Source organism: Mercenaria mercenaria, chromosome 8 (assembly GCF_021730395.1).
Source record: "Mercenaria mercenaria strain notata chromosome 8, MADL_Memer_1, whole genome shotgun sequence".
Classification (NCBI taxonomy): domain Eukaryota; kingdom Metazoa; phylum Mollusca; class Bivalvia; order Venerida; family Veneridae; genus Mercenaria; species Mercenaria mercenaria.
The window spans coordinates 34,870,488-34,889,010 of NC_069368.1; the positions used below are offsets into that span (position 1 = coordinate 34,870,488).

At 34.0% G+C, this 18,523-nt stretch overlaps 1 protein-coding gene across 1 annotated transcript; it reads right to left on the bottom strand.

Annotated features, from left to right (window-relative positions):
- Positions 1–200: 200 nt before the first annotated feature.
- Positions 201–17,757, bottom strand: LOC123565787 (heat shock 70 kDa protein 12B-like). Its single transcript, XM_045359573.2, has 6 exons — positions 17,700–17,757; positions 15,145–15,212; positions 7,001–7,309; positions 6,474–6,695; positions 1,670–1,826; positions 201–1,291 (listed from the first exon to the last, which is right to left on the bottom strand). Exons 2-6 carry the CDS (start codon positions 15,157–15,159, stop codon positions 201–203), a joined length of 1,794 nt encoding a protein of 597 aa, XP_045215508.2. The 5' UTR covers positions 15,160–15,212; positions 17,700–17,757.
- Between the last annotated feature and the right edge of the window lie 766 nt (positions 17,758–18,523).

The window sequence follows — 18,523 nt, forward strand, 5'->3', positions numbered from 1 at the left end:
ATATTTCTGCCTAAGATTTCCAACAAAAAGATTTTAAAGATGATTCTTCTTTCATCTGCCATGAAAATCATTGTTATATACGTTGGTAAATTTACCAGTACGCAGGGATATAGTATAATGTATAATAAAACTCTCAGCGACATAATGCCGAACATGTGCCAAAAGTGAACTATTACAATTGTCCAGTTTCAAATAATCAACTATCTTATATGTTCGTTAACCAAGAAAATTAACATTTGTAACTGACTTATCTCCCGTCTTCCCGTCTTCCCGTCTTCAGCCTCGACGATTATTTCTGTTCCGCCAAAGAACATGGAACAAGACACAGGCCTTTGAGGTTTGTCATCGGGTTCTGCAAATTCAATTGTTACTTTTCCTATCCGAAAGCATCCGCTGTCGTCTACATAAAGAGGGTCTTTCAAATGGGACGCAAATATGTTAAAGCAGATTTTATTTTGATTTTTATGGGTAGTGTAAAATACAATTTTCTTGTGGGTTTCTCCAGTCTTCACTACTTGACCATGTTCGACGTATTTCTTGAATGCATTGTAGCAATAATCAGTCTTACTATCTCCATACCTTCTGCGCCTATACTCTTGGTGAAGCCCTTCTTTAAAAGTGGTAGAGTAGTCCACACCGTATGTATATTTAACAACTCGTTCTGTTATTGCCATTGGTGTATGTCCGAATATCAAAGCCCCTCTCAATACGACTGATGCAGCACTGAGTGGAATAATGACTTGGAAATTAGGGAAAGCTTCCTTTATGGAATTTTGTAATACGTGCGACTCTGAGTAGCCTCCAACCATGAGAACGACATTAACCTTGGTTAGTTTCTCATCTTTCATCATCTCTTTTAGATGAGCAACTATATGTCTGACAGACCCATTAAAGAGGTTGACAAAGATATCTGTAGAAACTCTTATTTTATCCTTTATAATTTCTACTTGCCCAGCATACATCGATGAGGCTATTCTACTCTGAATACTTCGTTTCCACACTTCCCGGTACAGATCATTCAGAGAAACGGGTAACCTCATACATATTCTTCCATGGGTGTCGCTGCTCATTCTGCGCTTTCCAGATTCAAACTCCCTTAATAAATCGAACCAGTCGTCCGTTTCTGTGCTCTTAAAGCATTCCATTACCCTAACACCGAAAAGATTAATGAGAAAATCTTCGAATGATTTGTCGACCATTATTCCTCCCCAATCACCACCATTTGCGGCTCTCACTTCTCTTAATGTGTTATGTTCATGCACTTCATGGACCGTAATATCAATCGTACCTCCTGTTCAATGTACATTTTGTGTAAAGATGCGAACTATCACTATTTTTCATACTGATCTTTAGACGTAGTATTCTATTATTGCAATAGGAATTTATATTCCATGAAATTGATTTTATTTTTTTTATTAATTGGGAATAAAAAGAATTTAGTCTAGAGTCTTAAACTATAAGAAAGAACGACTTGAATATGAAATCACGTATCTTATTACATTTTTAGCACCATGTTTCAACAAATTCTAGAGATATTTTGTAGTTAAACCAATTTTATCTAATGAATAGCTTAGTAAATCATTGGATTTAAAGGATTTAGGAAAATACTATACTTAAATTCAATGCAGGTTTATTTTGTAAAGTTAAATATTATGGTAAAATAATATACCTCCCGCATCTAGCACTAAATATTGTGTGCCAGTCTTAAACTGTGATATAAATACATCGCTGCCATCTGTAGTCTTGTCTATTGGCAAATGGAGACAGTATAACGAGGCAACCTCCGGTTCTAATGCAACCATCAACCTCTCGGTAGGTAACCCTGCCTGTATAGTTTTAAATTTGCTCATACATAAACCATTCTAAAATTTATGTTTTAAATCATTTTGTGCGAACTGATAATTATAGTCTTTCAAGCAACATTATTAAATTGTTGTTACAAAATGTATACTACATGTATATATTTACCCATAATGCAAAACTCCCTCATTCTAACGGCAGAGTCTTAACAATTCTACATATACATGTTATATGTCTCCTGGTATATATATTTAAACAACAAGAGGGCCATGATGGCCCTATATCGCTCACCTGAGTACCAATTTGCTTTAACAAAAAACAAAAAGAAATAATATGAGCCACATGTTTAAAATAGCAAACTGATGCTAAAATTTTAGAAAGTAGGTCAGTAGGTCATATTTATGGTCACTGAAAGTCAGTTTTAAGATCGGTGTGCAAAACTGTATATGTCATCCAAATTTCAAGGCTGTATCTTAAAAAACAAGAAAGTAGGTCAGTAGGTCAAGGTCACAGTCAAGTGACATATTACTTGGAGCCATCAGGTAATTATAATTAAACAGTCTTGGAAATAGGATCAGATGATTTTTTAAGTATTTTTCCTATATAACTAACATAATAAATAAGTGACCCCAGGGCGGGGCCTCTTTTAACCCCAGGGACATAATTTGAACAATTTTGGTAAAGGACTACTAGGCAATGCATCATACCAAATACCAAAGCCTAGGTCGTATGGTTTCAGACAAGAAGATTTTTAAAGCTTTTTCCTATATAAGTCTTTATAAAACTTGGGACCCCCAGGGCAGGGCCTCTTTTCACCCAAGGGGTACAATTTGAACAATTTTGGTTGAGGACCATAAGACAATGCTACAAACCAAATATCAAAGATCTAAGTGTTGTGGTTTCAGACAAGAAGATTTTAAAACTTTTTCTCCTATATATGTCTATGTAAAACTTTGGACCCCCGGGACGGGGCCATATTTGACCCCAGGGAAATAATTTGAATAATTTTGGTAGAAGACAACTAGATGATGCTACATACCAATTAACAAAGCCCTAGGCCATGTGGTTTTATATAAGAAGATTTTCAAAGTTTTCCCTATATAAGTCTATATAAACCATGTGACCCCCGGGGCGGGGCCATATTTGACCCTAGGGGAATAATTTGAACAATCCTGGTAGAGGACCACTAGATGATGCTACATACTAAATATCAAAGCCCTAGGCCATGTGGTTTTGTACAAAAAGATTTTCAAAGTTTTCCCTATATAAGTCTTTATGAACCATGTGACCCCCGGGGCGGGGCCATATTTGACCCTAGGGGGATAATTTGAATAATTTTGGTAGAGGACCACTAGATAATGCTACACACCAGATATCAAAGCCCTAGGCCCTGTGGTTTTGGACAAGAAGATTTTTAAAGTTTTTCCTTTCGGTTGCCATGGCACAATTTTGAAAGGGGGCCACCCAAGGATTATTCCTGTGAAATCTGGTGTAATTCTGCCCAGTGGTTTTCAAGAAGATGATTTTTTTTCGAAATTGTTTACGGACGACGGACGACGCACGACGCACGACGGACATCAAGCGGTCCGAATAGCTCACCTTGTCACTTCGTGACAGGTGAGCTAAAAAAATGACATCGCGTAAAAGTATTTAAATTTTATACATTTTTGCATTGTACTTTGCTATGACGTAAATATCTTATTAGATTGGTGTTTATCTACTTCTATATTTATAGATACCTTACTTTAAACTAGTCTTTTTATTCATCATGTTTATGCTTCGGTAAATTTTTGAAATAAACAGCATCTTTCAATACTTTCATTCAGATTGAATAGTTAAATATCATATTGTTTTAGTAGGGCAGTAACATCAATGTCAATACCTGAAACCTCTGTTGACAGTACTACACTACAATTATGCGCTGATGAGTGGGTCGTAAAAAGAACATTTAATATTAAACTAATCAAGCTGAAGATGTTCTATAGTTCTAATAAATTAAAAAATATGTGTAGAACGACATAAAAAATCTAAATTCCACACATGTCTCATTAGCGCAGAAGGTTAGCCTAAGAAACGCTTGCCATCTGTTAATAATAAATGTTAGAAAATTTACTTTTTTAAGAAAATGGGTTACGTTACAATCTATTGTCGAAGAAATATTTAAATGCTGATAAAGGACCAGTATGTGTATATAAATAACGAGAAAGTATTACTTTTTCCGAATGTGGTACATCTAACAGCTTTTCAACATATCCAATCGGTCCGGTATCAGAACCTAGAGTAAATCTACATGTCTAGAGCTCAGAGTATTATAGGCATGTTCTTTGATTCATAACCTTCAGCTGGCCGGGTATTTTTGTATTGTCACACACACACACATGTATGCACGCAAACACACACACACACTTGTTGTGTCATATGCATGCTCGTTTGTACTGCTAAACGCTTTGCCACAATTGGTCTGATATATTGTGATGGTGATTGCTCTACCTTTAGTAAATTATAATGCGAACGTGTGTCCTCGCGGATCTCACATATGGTAAAGTCAGCTATTCTGCATTTAATTATATCTCTTTATGCACACTATCTATAAATTCATTGTAATCTCGAGATCCAGTTCACTTTTAGAAAGAGGATATTTTAGCTTTTCTGGTCCCGATCAGTTAGATTTTTTTGGGAGTCATAACGGGCATTTGGGTTTAATTGAAACTGTTGAACTAGAGCGAATCTGTAGTAAAACCGAGTGTGTTTGATAAAGCAGCATCGACACTAATGTTGTTGAGTTAGTAGAGATGTTATGTTATATGCATAATTGTTTGTTTTGCTAGATGCTTTGCCGTAACTGGTCTGTATATCATGGAGGTTGTTGGTTAGTATATTTTCTCTCTCTCTATATATATATATATATATATATGTGTTATAAATTAAGTTTGATATTTAGTGAAAATATCTATACCTCTGGGTCATTATGATGATAAGGCTTTATAAAAAAGCAAAATAATCACGTGTAGTTTTGTGATTTTTTAAAAGTGCTATTCTGGGGGGAAAAGTATTAATTATAGTATTGCATTACTCGATTTCATCGAAATTCTATCACATTATTTTTTTTATTTTTTTTTATTAAAGTTTATTTTTCTATATATATTTATAAGCATTGTGCATATAAATTTACATGAACAGTAATACATGTGTAAATGGTCAGAAATTACAGTATGTTACATTCTTTATGTCATAATTTTGTGTTATTATATACTGTCGATAATTTCATAACTAAAGCAAAAATATCTGTGGGGCGTTAGAATTTTATCTAGTGTAGAAGTTTTACACTTATCAACAGAATACTGTAAAGAACAACTTACCTGCATTTTTGTTACTTTGCAGATATTTTAAACTAATTGAATTACCTCTTTGAAACTTAGTGTACGTTCAGTGATATAAGTTCTAGAAAAATTGCAAAAAAAAGAAATTAAATGCATGGAATATATAATCTAGCGAAACTGACATGAGAAAGAGAATGACAAGAAGAATAAATTATAGTCTTATGTCCTATGTGAAAAGGAGAATTTATTATTGTGTAATATTCAACAATTTCCTACAAGTAAACATTGAATTTCAATTTCTATATTGATTTCTTATAAATGACATTTTTGTGCTATTTATTTATTTATTTGGGTTTTACGGCGCACCAACACAGTATAGGTTATATGGCGCCAAACAGGGCATTTTTGTGCTAGTATAATACATTAAATTACATATTTGTGTAATTCGAGATGTGTGCATACAAAAGAAATAAGAACGTTAAACATTCCAGAATGTAGTCTATGTTTTTGTGTATCAATTATTGCCGGACCTCAAGACAAACTCTAACAGGAGAGATATTGGTAAAATACTGGATTTCTAGAACCAGATTTTAGGTTAAGTTCCGGTCACTGGACCCCTACCCACTATCGAAGGTTTAAGTATCTGAATAGTTTCATATTTCTCGTAACTAAAATTGCAGATGTGATGTTATTTATCAAAGCCTGAAAGACTTTGTTAGGTGTTATCTTTGCAACTCGTTGTTTCCTCTCTAAACGACAGAGCATGTGCATTGTATTAGTTATCTCTCTTTTGCAAATGAAAGGCGAGGTACATGTACTCATGATGCTGAACTGTCCGGACGTGGAATACAATTGGTACGACAAATTTGCAAAAATGTAATTCATGTTTTACATTCTTTTAGATTGTTTGTTTTGTTTTTGTTTTTTTAATAAAATAATGCTTTTTTAAATGATATGTGAAGATTGATTTACATGTCAAAACCTAAAATTATATGCATTAATATATTATAATGAAGCTCATTAGCAAACCAGGCCATTCTTCGAAGGTTAAGGTATATTCATAATGTTGACAATATCACTGTCCCACTCAAACCAATGTGATAATTATAATATACTGTAATAATCTCATTTAGGCTACCAGCATTTTCAGTAATTTCGTGATCGATTTACAGCGTTACTGTTTCTTTCAAGATACTTTGTGCATATTATGCCCTCCACATAAATTAAAATTGATTGTTTTTTATATGACGTAAAATAAAAACCCTAATCAAAGTAAGGTGAACAAGTTCCAAAGAAAAGTCAAAATAGAACACACTGTGTTTGTCACAAGACGGAATATTTCATAGAAAGTACCTTTGACCAAGCTTCCTTCATAAATTGTTTTGCAGCATCGGACCAAATTGCTGGTACAGTTAAAACCCAATGTATCTCGGAAGGGACTAAAATTCCACTTATTCCCCGGTTAGCTTGTTGCAACACATCATTTGCCAAATACTTAATTGCCATTGCAAAAACATCCATAGCTAGTAATTCTTTTCCATTGAGATCTGTTAGTAGCATGTTCCGATCAAGTTTCTGAAACATGACAAAGTTAGATAATTATTCATCATAGTTACATCTGTGATACAAAAATGAATTTGCCGATGTATCAAAAATCTTTCCGAAACACCTCCATATTTTTTTAATTTCTATAATGTCATGCATTATCATTACTAGTTTCATGTTGTTAGCCCGTTTTCTTTTTAATTTTAATACCGATTTTACATATTGTTTTTGGAATAGCCTTTCGTTCCGCTTAATTATGAATGTTTTTTTAAAACTGTTTGTGTCTACTTTTCTTTTCAACAGGAAATAGTAACATATATTTCAATACTTTATACCTGTCCTAGTTTTTTGAACAAAGTCATTTTGAAGTTTCGAAAAAAGTAGTGCGTTCGATGTTGCCTGTCAGCCAATAGATGTATATATCTATTTTCTGCATCATATCCAAAGGCACTGAAAGTGTGGTCTGGATTAATCAATATGCATGTTGGCGTCTTATCTGTCACAAGCGTTCCGACTCCAGGACTCCAATTCTTTGTTGTGGCTTTTGTGGGATCTCTATCAAATTCGTGCTTAAACGAGAACGCCCAGCCAGAATATGTTGTTCCGAAGTCTATAGCTGCCACTAACAAGCGATTCGAAGTAGCCTGAAGTTATATTTATCATGACAACAATCCAATCCTTGTTTAACACATACTAAATGATAAACATTTATGTCTCCTTGCTTTATACTCTGATACACCTTGACATACGTAGTAATAGACATATGGTCCACCCCTTGACCTGTACAAGAAGGTTTGATTGATGACCTGTCAACTTTGTTTCTTATTCAAGAATATCTATCTGCAATGCGATGACCTGTCTTAGTGGGCTGCCGTGTGATATTTTATAAGCATGTTACACAAATTTTATTCCGGGGCAGATACGACACGACAACCAAAGTAAAAATAAGCTTATAATGTGTCATTACGATTATATAATTTCTTTAAGGACCTTGTTTTAACAGGCACCTGATTGTCTTTCAATCACAATTTCGCTTACTCGAATGTCTTTAAAAGAAACTGACACGGATTTTAATTCAATAAAATATTAAGTTAGTACCTACCCTAATCGCTAGTGGAATATAATTAACCTTGAAAGGAAAGATGCAACATTTTAGCTTCGGCACTCAATTGTCGGTGCAGTGCACATTTTATATACAACAGTTTACTGTATATAAGATTAAGTTACGTTTGGAACTTAGTTTAGGTCGTGAATTCATGAGTACTTCTTAAAATAGTAAAACGGTGGGAAAATATCAGAGGGCCGTTGTACATCGTGCAGGTCTATGAGAGCCAACACCGTATCTATCAACCTATTGGCCCTTGTATAGGATTTTTTCCAGCATGATGGCTATCCCGGTAAAGTTTTATTTATTTGTGAGTGGGTCTCAAAGTGGTCAGACGTGTTTTTGTGATTTTTCACATTCGCCCTCGATACAGGTAAGGTAATTACATCATAGGTAAATATCGTCCACGTTGAAAAATCATTTTCTAAGGATTCGAAACTGATAAAACCAATGTTTGGTACTTTACAATGGAAAACGGAAAGCATTGTCGTTAAATACACTAAACCTGATTTCAATATCAATATCGACTGGTATAACCGCTACAATTTGAAACTTAATATTAGTTGCTACAACATCTGAAAACTATCATGTTGTGGTATTTAACTGCTGTAACTGCTAGTAGCTATTATCTGCGTAGTATATACACCGGCGAGCAAATGAGTTATCCGCTTCAATGTAATTCAAAAGTTTCCTTAATGTAAAATACAAAGTATTTGCGTGGTTGATATCGAAATAATAAATACATTCCGAAATTTTATCAATGATTAAAACATAGGTTAGGCATAGGAAATAGAGATCAATATAAATGCACCTTTACTAATCCTACCAGGTGTTCTGTATTACAAAAGTGCTTCTATTGTGACATTTTGATACAAGCAAAACTGTATTATCTGCACTATTATTTACTTACTGGTACTTCTTTTAATAACTGGCTTTTAAAAGTTAATTTTTTACCATATGTAAGTTGACAGAATCATAGGAACCATGTTTTGAGAGGTAAATCAAACACAAATGAATAAATCCTAAATGTTTTCGTTGTGCAAAAAAATATGATATTGTGTCTAATACAATTTTCATTTTCAACTCAATTGTGTAATTGCAAGGGAAGTAAACTAATAGATATCTCCGCTTATAAGTACTAGCCCAAGGCAAGAGTTGTCATTCTTTGTGGACTAAAAATTAAAACTTCTGTTATTGATATTAACAAAACTATCATAAACTTCACATTTGTGAAATCATTTTTGGTTATTTCAAGGACTTGGAAATCAATTTTTAGACTTTATTTAATGTATTACTGTCATTGAAAATTTTAGGGTCTATGTCTACATAGGTAGTTTTTTCAAATTACGCACTCTTTATTAATTTAGTTATTAAAGGCCTAGATTTTGGCAGTGGGCCAATGGATTTTTGTCTTCACCAGCACAGTTGGGGGCTAATGACCATCACAGTTTGGCTCCAATAAACAAGGGCCATTGTTTATTGGAGAGTCAGTCTACCTTACAAGTGTATCTATTAGTGAGAAGGGGAAACGATGTAACTTATTTTAAATTAATGAATAATTGATAACTTTTAAAGTTATACTAGTTTTTTTTTTTTTTTTTTTTTTTTTGGCATTTCTATGTAAACAAAAATATTTGTTGATCAAACACAGTAATAAAATAATGAGAAACTTATTTTCACAATAATGAAATAATGAGAAACTTACTTAAAGAAACATGCAAGTTTTTATTTTTTCAAATTCTGTCTGGAGAATTGTGATATTTCAGAAAAATGTGACTTTCACTCATCTTAAGCTTGCAGAATACTGTAAATAACATTTGTGTAAATTGAAAACAGAATGTGAATTTCAAAGTTACAAAGCAAAGCATGAAAAAAAGTCCCTTTTGGCAACATACTGAAAATGAAAATTGAGTATAGATGGAACACAATAATTTTATATTCAAATAATGTTGATTACATGAATAGATCTAAAAGAACTCAGGAAGTTTTCACTATACTTGTTTTTTATTATCATTATTATTTTCAATATTATTACTGTATCTTTTATCATCCTATATGTAATATAATAATAATAATAATAATGATAATAATATACCAATGATAATATAATAAAAATAATAATTATTATGATTATTTCTATTAGTATTATTATCATCATTATTATAACATTAAAGTAATAGTTATTATCATCTACATAATATCAAAATAATAATTATTATTATTATCATTCCACATTTACTGAAGAAAAAATTAATTTCTTTCAATTCCACTGCACACATCTTCATGGTCTAGTTGGGGTCCCTGCTGTGCTAATTGCCCTCTAATCAGTTGCTATTACATAATCGCTGATAAGCAGCAGTTAAGATGAGAGTTGTATATTGGATGGGGGGGGGGGGGGGGGGGGGTAGACATTTAAAGTTACATGTAGATGGATTGTTGAAATGCAAATAACCAACCAAACAACACGTAATACGGAACTGAACCAACAAAGAGAGTGTACAATGTACAATGTAGAAATCAATCATCCAAACAAAGCCATTTCTAATGCTTGATGTAAGGTCTCGTTGTAGAATGAATCAACTTTTGTCTTTACTAGACGGAAAATATAGCAGAAAAGAAAAGACCCTATTCCAAATGCATGTAAAACATTAGAAAGCCTAGACCAAAAAACCAATAAAAGAATTACTAGCAAAGGAAAATACATTTTTATATACTTAAACTCTTTAATGAAACGCAAGACATATATAGTTCTGTGAAAATAGGTTTAGGTTCAAACTTTCTGGGACATGTAACTACGAGCCTATGTGTGTTTCATAAAGACGCTTACTACGATACTTGAATTATCTCAGAGGCGTTCACATGATAATGATATGCAAATGAGAATGAAAATCAGAAAATAATTACCATGATTTTTAATGTATCGTTCACTGAATATATTCGAGCTCATCATCAATTGATAAGTTAGTGGTAAAAACCAAACAGCTCTCCCCAGTGCTTTTAAAAATGCAGTTAAAGTTAAGAAAACATTAATATCTGCACCGGATAGAAACACTTTGGTTCGTGTTAGATTTTAGACGTTGTATTTCAACCGTCGCTAATCGAAATTTCTGTAAGTGTCGTAAAATCAACCAGTTGTGCCTTGAGATGAAAAAGAATACATTACCTAAATCTCTATCTTTTAAATAACGAAATTATTTTCAGGACCAGTACGTAGTCAGTAGATATTTTAACAACGACATGATCTGAGCGCTTGATTACATTCATCGTTTACACGCATGTCTCTCTTTAAAGTAAACCACTAGAAAATAGGACAAATATTGGAATAGCATATAAAATCCGTGAGTTGACCATAAAGGTAACCAATACTGAAAAGTTATATACAATGTCCGCTCAAAAGTTCGAGTGAGGATTAAGTGAATCTAATGTAACTTTACCTACAGCAAATTTATATCAATGCCAAGGCTGAGATAGGATAAAACATCACTGAGTACAAGATCAAGGTCAAAGAAAATGGAAAAAAAACAGTGTCTGTTCAATACCTTTACTTTGGACGTAAACATGTGTGTCCATGCATCACACTGGCCATAGCTTTATCAGATCAAGTGGTTCCAACGTTGTTTGAGCGGTGAATTTTACGCCGATCAGATGGAGAAATATGGCCGATACTACAAATTTCCGGAATTGTAAGTATGAGTTAAAGGAATTTCTACCCGTTAGATAACGAATCAAATGAAACCGATGGGTGCACCTGGAGCGCAAATGTGTCTATATTTTAGCACATGTGTCTATTTAGCTGAGATTTGTGCCGTTTATTTAAACACTTCTGTACAGTCCGGCGGGGGAAGGAGATTTTTGACAGTTTTTGACAATATCGCCTCAAATTTAGTGTTTTTCGGGGGCAATTAACTGTTAAAACACTTTTTATGTAAAGGGCTACCTCTTAAAACAAAGCGTGTGTATTTTCATAGAATTATTCAGGGTTGTTTCTGAACAATCCGCCGAAAACCTAATACAACGCCGTTTCGAGTGGGTCGCTATGCAACGCAATCAAGTGGATACCGTTCTGTGTCTTACTTGCGAAGTCTTATTCGTCTTAAAAACAGTCATTATTTTCAAAGCCTAACAATGAATAAATTAATTTGGAGAGTTTTATATCATCATAATGATCCCGCCATTTCTAATATATTGTACTTTTACATTTTTATGCTCACTTAACATTTAACATATTTTTGCGGACATTGTCAAAAAACATCAACACATTTATAAACATAAAGCAAGGATGAACATCGAACAATATCATTAAGTAAATAATAGTATTAGTTCGTTAAAACAAGAACCAGTTCACAGATATTTTTCTCCTCCACGAATGGCACTGAACAGCATGCCGAAATCGGGTTCACTCTTTAAATCTGTATAGTTACAGTTGGTCACTTTTAATCCCTTAAAACCAATACATTGTGATTTCATTACTGATTTGTTGTGCATTTAAGCTGTTCATACAAAATAAATAAAGTTTGGTCCATGATAAAAGTATTGATCAGTTGTTTGTATATATTTTCATTCATATTCCTGGTGAAACGTTCATTTATTTTCAGAGAGATAAATCACAGAGACCGTTAAAATTGGCCAGGGAAAAGGCAAGGTTTTATTTGTCCTCCATAAAACAGAAACGATGTAATAAAACTCTATGGCCGCCGTTTAAAAATGAAAATACAAATGAAATACAGACACCAATGAAAAAAAAAGTTGTGTTGGAGGCAGTTAAATAGTACAACTGTAACACGTCTCTCTTAGTATTGCTAGTCCGTTTATTTTCTTTCATTGGTGTCTGTATTTCATTTGTACATTTATACATTGATACCACGCCCATTAAAATCCGTTCACTTTAGCTGTGTCTATCCCTCGCTAACATTGCCTACTCGTGTATACTAATACAAAAATGGTTGGAAGAAGGTCAGCGTACGCCGTTGAAATACGGTCCTATATTAAGAATCGTTGTACTCTTGGCATAGGATGTAAAGACATTTTTGATGATATATGTTCTGTTTATGGGCATAATGAAATATCCTTTTCGACAGTTATCCGTTGGTTTAAGAAATTCAAATGTAGGTTAGTTTCAACAGAAGATGAACCACATGGCCGTCAGCCCTAAACAGCAACGTTTGCCAAGATGGTTGCTAGAGTGAAAGAAATAATTGCTACTGATGCAAGATACTCCGCTAGGCAAATAGCTAGTATGATTGGCATCTCATAAGAGCAGTTCATACAATTCTGAAACGTAATTTGAAAATGAGGAAGATTCCCCATCTGTTGACAGATGAGCAGAAAAAGGCACGCGTGCAATGCGCAAACTTGTTGCTTAAATAGTTTCCAAATTAAAATGCACGATCTTTCGCAAATGTCGTCACTGGTGACGAGACATGAGTTCACTTTTTCGAGCCCAAACGAAAGACTCAGAACAAAAAATATGGGCAACAAAGTCTGGCAAAAGACCATGCATTGCGAAGCGGACCATGAGTGTCAAGAATGTAATGTATGCCATATTCTTCACAACTCTGGGTCCTGCCATTCAGGTTGCTGTTCCTAAAGGCAAATCCGTAAATTCGAAGTTTAACAAGACTAAAGTTTTTCGAAAACTGAAGAAATATTTCAAACCTCGAAGACCCGCAACTGGTTTGGCCAATGTCAGATTGCTACATGAAAATGCGTCATCGCACAAGGCGTCTATTGTACAAGACTTTCTGAAGCAGGAAAAGGTTGTTGTGCTTCCTTCATCACCCTCATTCGCCTGACCTTGCCCCGTGTGGTTTTTTTTTTGTTCCTAAGGCTCAAGAATACCTTTCTGGTCGAAACTTTGTGCAGCGCAAACACCTCGGTTCTGCAATATTCCAGTGTCTTCATAGTATACCTAGAAAATACTACGAGAAAGGCTTCAAGGATTGGATTAGAAGACTGAAATTTTGCAAATCTGTTGGAGGGGAATACTTCGAGGGGACCAAATAAAATTTTCATTGAAATCTATCAAGGATACATTTTTATGTGCTCAGATGTATTCATATTTGAACAATCCTCATAAAGAGTCAACCCGCTTTTGGCATGCTGTTCAGTATACCATTCGTGGAGGAGATAAATGTCCTTGAACTGGTTCTTGTTTTTACAAACTATTACTATCATTTACTTAATGATATTATTCGATGTTCACCCTTGCTTTATGTTTTTGTGTTGATGTTTTTGACAATGTCCGCAAAAATATGTTAAATGTTAAGCGAGCATAAAAATGTATTATATATATATTTAGTACAAGATATTAGAAATGGCGGGATCATTATAATGATATAAAACTCACTAAATTTATTTATTGTTAGGCTTTAATGACTGTTTTTAAGACGGATAAGACTTCGCAAGTAAGACACAGAACGGTATCCACTTGATTGCGTTGCATAGCGACCCACTCGAAACGGCGTTGCATTAGGTTTTCGGCCAATTGTTCAGAAACAACCCTGAAAAATTCTATGAAAATACACATGCTTTGTTTTAAGAGGTAGCCCTTTATATAAAAAGTGTTTTAACAGTTAATTGCTCCCGATAAACACTATATTTGAGGCGATATTGTCAAAACCTGTCAAAAATCTCCTTCCCCCGCCGGACTGTACAGAAGTGTTTAAATAAACGGCACAAATCTCAGCTAAATAGACACATGTGCTAAAATATAGACACATTTGCGCTCCAGGTACACCCATCGGTTTCATTTGATTCGTTATCTAACGGGTAGAAATTCCTTTAACTCATACTTACAATTCCGGAAATTTGTAGTATCGGCCATATTTCTCCATCTGATCGGCGTAAAATTCACCGCTCAAACAACGTTGGAACCACTTGATCTGATAAAGCTATGGCCAGTGTGATGCATATATGGACGTATACGCGTTTGTAACATGTGCACAGTGCGTATATAATTTCATATGCGTAAATTTATAAGTGCACTCGTAAATGTTAATGCAGATACATATATACGTTTACCTACACACTTACGCGTGCCCGTGTAAAAAGGTATACGTGAACGTATAAATTATCATGGTCTTACATATACATTTAAACCTAATCATGGTCAAATATGTACATGCATGTATTATTTACAAGAGTGCACATGCAATTCAAGTGCTAGTATACATAATTATATACGTGCATCTATGTATTTGTGCATGTATGTATAAAATGTAAACGTGCGCGTATATTTTAAAGTATGCACACTGCAAAGTAATCTTTGGTACACCATAATATACACTCTGAGCAGGTCTTGGCTGTATTTGTTGTTACTTTTTCTGTTACTTAACCGACTAGATACATACAATTGATAATTGCAACCAAACATACCGTTTGCCTTTCCATTTTTTTCTCTAAAATCTTTCTTCAATACCTAGATGTTCACAGGAGCATTATACCTGAAAAAAGAAATACTGAGCTAAATATGGTATTTGCTAAGTTTTTTAAGCGATGACTGACAAACTGATTTTATTTCATACAGCGGTTATTAGATTTAGTTATTATTTTACTTTGAAATTTGTAAAGGAACATTATATATCATATTATTATACCTCACAAAAATCCAATGCAAATTTCCCATTAGTTTAACTTGAATAATATATCATATTCCCCAGTGATTTTATATCACATGCGCAAAATCGTTATTTTCAATTTCTGCGCAGGTGATATGATCCATAATTTCATATCACATACGCAACAGCGTTATTTTGTTTTTCTGCGTATGTGATATTATTTTTTTCATATCACTCGTTGAGAGATTGATACTTTTGCATTGATTAAAAGAGTGAGTCGATAAATTTTCAGACGAGGCGCTTATATAATTATACTTTAGGATTAAATTACCCTTTTCTACTGCTTTTGCATACATGTGCGAACATGGCCGAATTTTCTTTTTTATGCTACGTGCAAAATATTTCGAAAATACTTTTTCATAAAATACTGAATCGAAACTACCACAATAAGTTTGGAAATGATCTGAGATGAGTGCCCACACTTATTTGTTTCGTTTAGAAAAAAGAAAGGTATCGCCGTTTTTCGAATGCTACTATTGACGCAATGTTAAAATATTAGAATAAATATAGGGGTCTGCTATATGTAAACGTCTCGATTAAATCTATCAAAAAATTCTTATTACACAGATAAGTCGCCACAAATTATAAGTGCTAACAAGTAAAGACTCTTTAATTCTTTCTTCATTATTTGGTTACTTTTTAATGTAAAATAAATTACTATGTTGATTTTCCAGTAAATGCTTTGACCCTTATAATCTTTCGGTATAATAAAATAAATATTGCATTCCTGAGAGGGCGATATGAAAAATGTTCACCCCTCGAAATATGAATATAGACCTCGGCTGGCGCCTCGGTCAATATTCATATATCTCGCGGTGAAACATTTTTCATATCACCCTCTAAGGAATGCAATATTTATATAATATCGATTTGCACTCCGTTAAAACTAGTAAGTTTAGTCATCATGATTTATTTAAGAATTTACATAATAAGTATCAAGTTTCGTTGTGCAGGCGCAATCTTTAACAGTCGTACTTTAAACACCACCATTGTATGTATTAACAAAATTTAAATAAAACTGTGATTCATTCCATATCCTTAAAACTAAATTAGGCAATATTGATACCTTTTAAAGTCAACCTAAATTTACAGTGCATATGGGAATATTGAACAGTGTTAACGTGTACCTTTTATGTGGAGCAGGGTTTATCTATTAGGTGAAATATACACACGTATTGATATGTTATTTGGTATAAATGCAAGAAGATCAGGAGTTTTAAACATTTGATTATATTGTTATTAAAGTTGTGTTTAAACTGACAACAAAAACTTGATGTTTTTTTTTGTTGTTGTTGTTGTTGTTGTTTTAAATCCATAATAGCAATTCTGATCACCAACTATTGAGAATGTTCTCTGCTTTCAAACTTCGATATTTTAATAAAACAGCTGTTTTGGTGAACAAGAAATACAAGAACACCATTTTGTTTCTATAGATATTCCAAATTATGAGCTAGCATGCAAATGGAATTTCTCTTCAAAAATACTTTTCTACGTCAAAACTAAACTTATAATTATAACGTCCCGTCCACCAAATTCGCCGACATACAAGAATGTACAATCCATGTCATTTGCTTTACACAGTGTACACATAAAATGAAAAATTCGCACTTCGTGAAAATTGCTTCAACCGATGTAAAACTGGTATTTTCTGATCAGAATTGAGCAATAAGCACCATTTTAAGACAAACATGGCATATTATTTGCATATTTTGGGCAAATTTGAGATTTTTTCGGAAAGTAGGCAAAATTCTGATTTTTAAGGTGATTCCCCACATCTCAGTTTTGCATCAGCGTCACCATTTTAGGTAAGAATGACAGAAATCGATTATTTTTCGTGTACTTCTAGCTGTTTCTTGCAAACAAATAATAGAAATAAGATAAGTAAGGCCGTATGATACTATATTTAATGAAAAATTGGCATTATCTATGCCCCTGACACGTTTTTTGCAGGTGTGGACTGTCTGTCTGAATGGGGCATAATTCCAACAGTAGCCATTCTTTCAAACTGAAAGTTGGCAAAATTGTTGACAATTCACTTACGTACAATAATTGACTGCAACAGAACGATTTTGAAAACTTTGGTTTTTCTTAAACATTTATGTAATTTCTACGAGTATTACGTGTATTTTCATATTTATTGAAGAAACTTATACCAGTATTCTCAGTAATGCACTTTGTTTTCGTCACCCGTTTGTCAGGCAGTTATGTTCATTACTGACACTTTAAAAAAAACATGTAACGTATCTAGAAGATTAACTAATTATATGCAAATAAATAATTTTACTATCATTTGAGTAATTAGTATTATCTTACCCTCTGAGAGTCCGTTAAGTCTTAAATGCCTCTTAACAGGAAGTAAATATGCGAGGTCATATTAATCAAACAAACGTTATCAGAAAATCACCCTGTTGGGAACCCGCGTAAATTCTAAATATAGGTTTGCGGCTTATTTATTATGTTGCCACGGTGCTCCGTTTGGGTTATTTTTGTGCCATCCATTCGCCATGTACATTTGTGAGGGATGCAATGACGCGCAGATACGCTGCGATGGCAATATAATACGATTTGAAAACGTGTCACGAAGATGCGATATTAATATCATACATTCGTGTCGTGTTTTCGCGTCGTATTATCGCAATATCGCCCCACGACCTAAGGGCGATATTGCGAAAGGAATATTGATGTCGCACCTACAGACCTTTTTTTCACGTATTGACATCATGTTGTTGTTTTTTTTGCCATCACCCACTTATCTTAGGGAAATATTACGAGCGTCGTTCCTATATTTTTATACATATCTAGCCTAATTTAGATTTAAATGACACTTACTGTAACCCAGTTGAAACACATAGTGTGTACATATAGCTACGGATATGCGTTAAAGGTACGGTGCGGATGGGATCGGTCCGTGGGGGAACGGACACAGATAAGTACGGAGCAGTACGTCTTAGTACGGGAAAATGGTGAGAAACGGGCAACAAAAAGATGCTGGACGCGAATAAGTACGGATAGGTACGGCGTACTACGTTAAACTACGTTTTACTGCGCCTGGCAAATTGCCCAGCGCGTAGACGGGTCTGCGGTGAACTACGTTGAACTATGCTTAAGTACGGGCAGCCTCGAATAACTACGTTCAG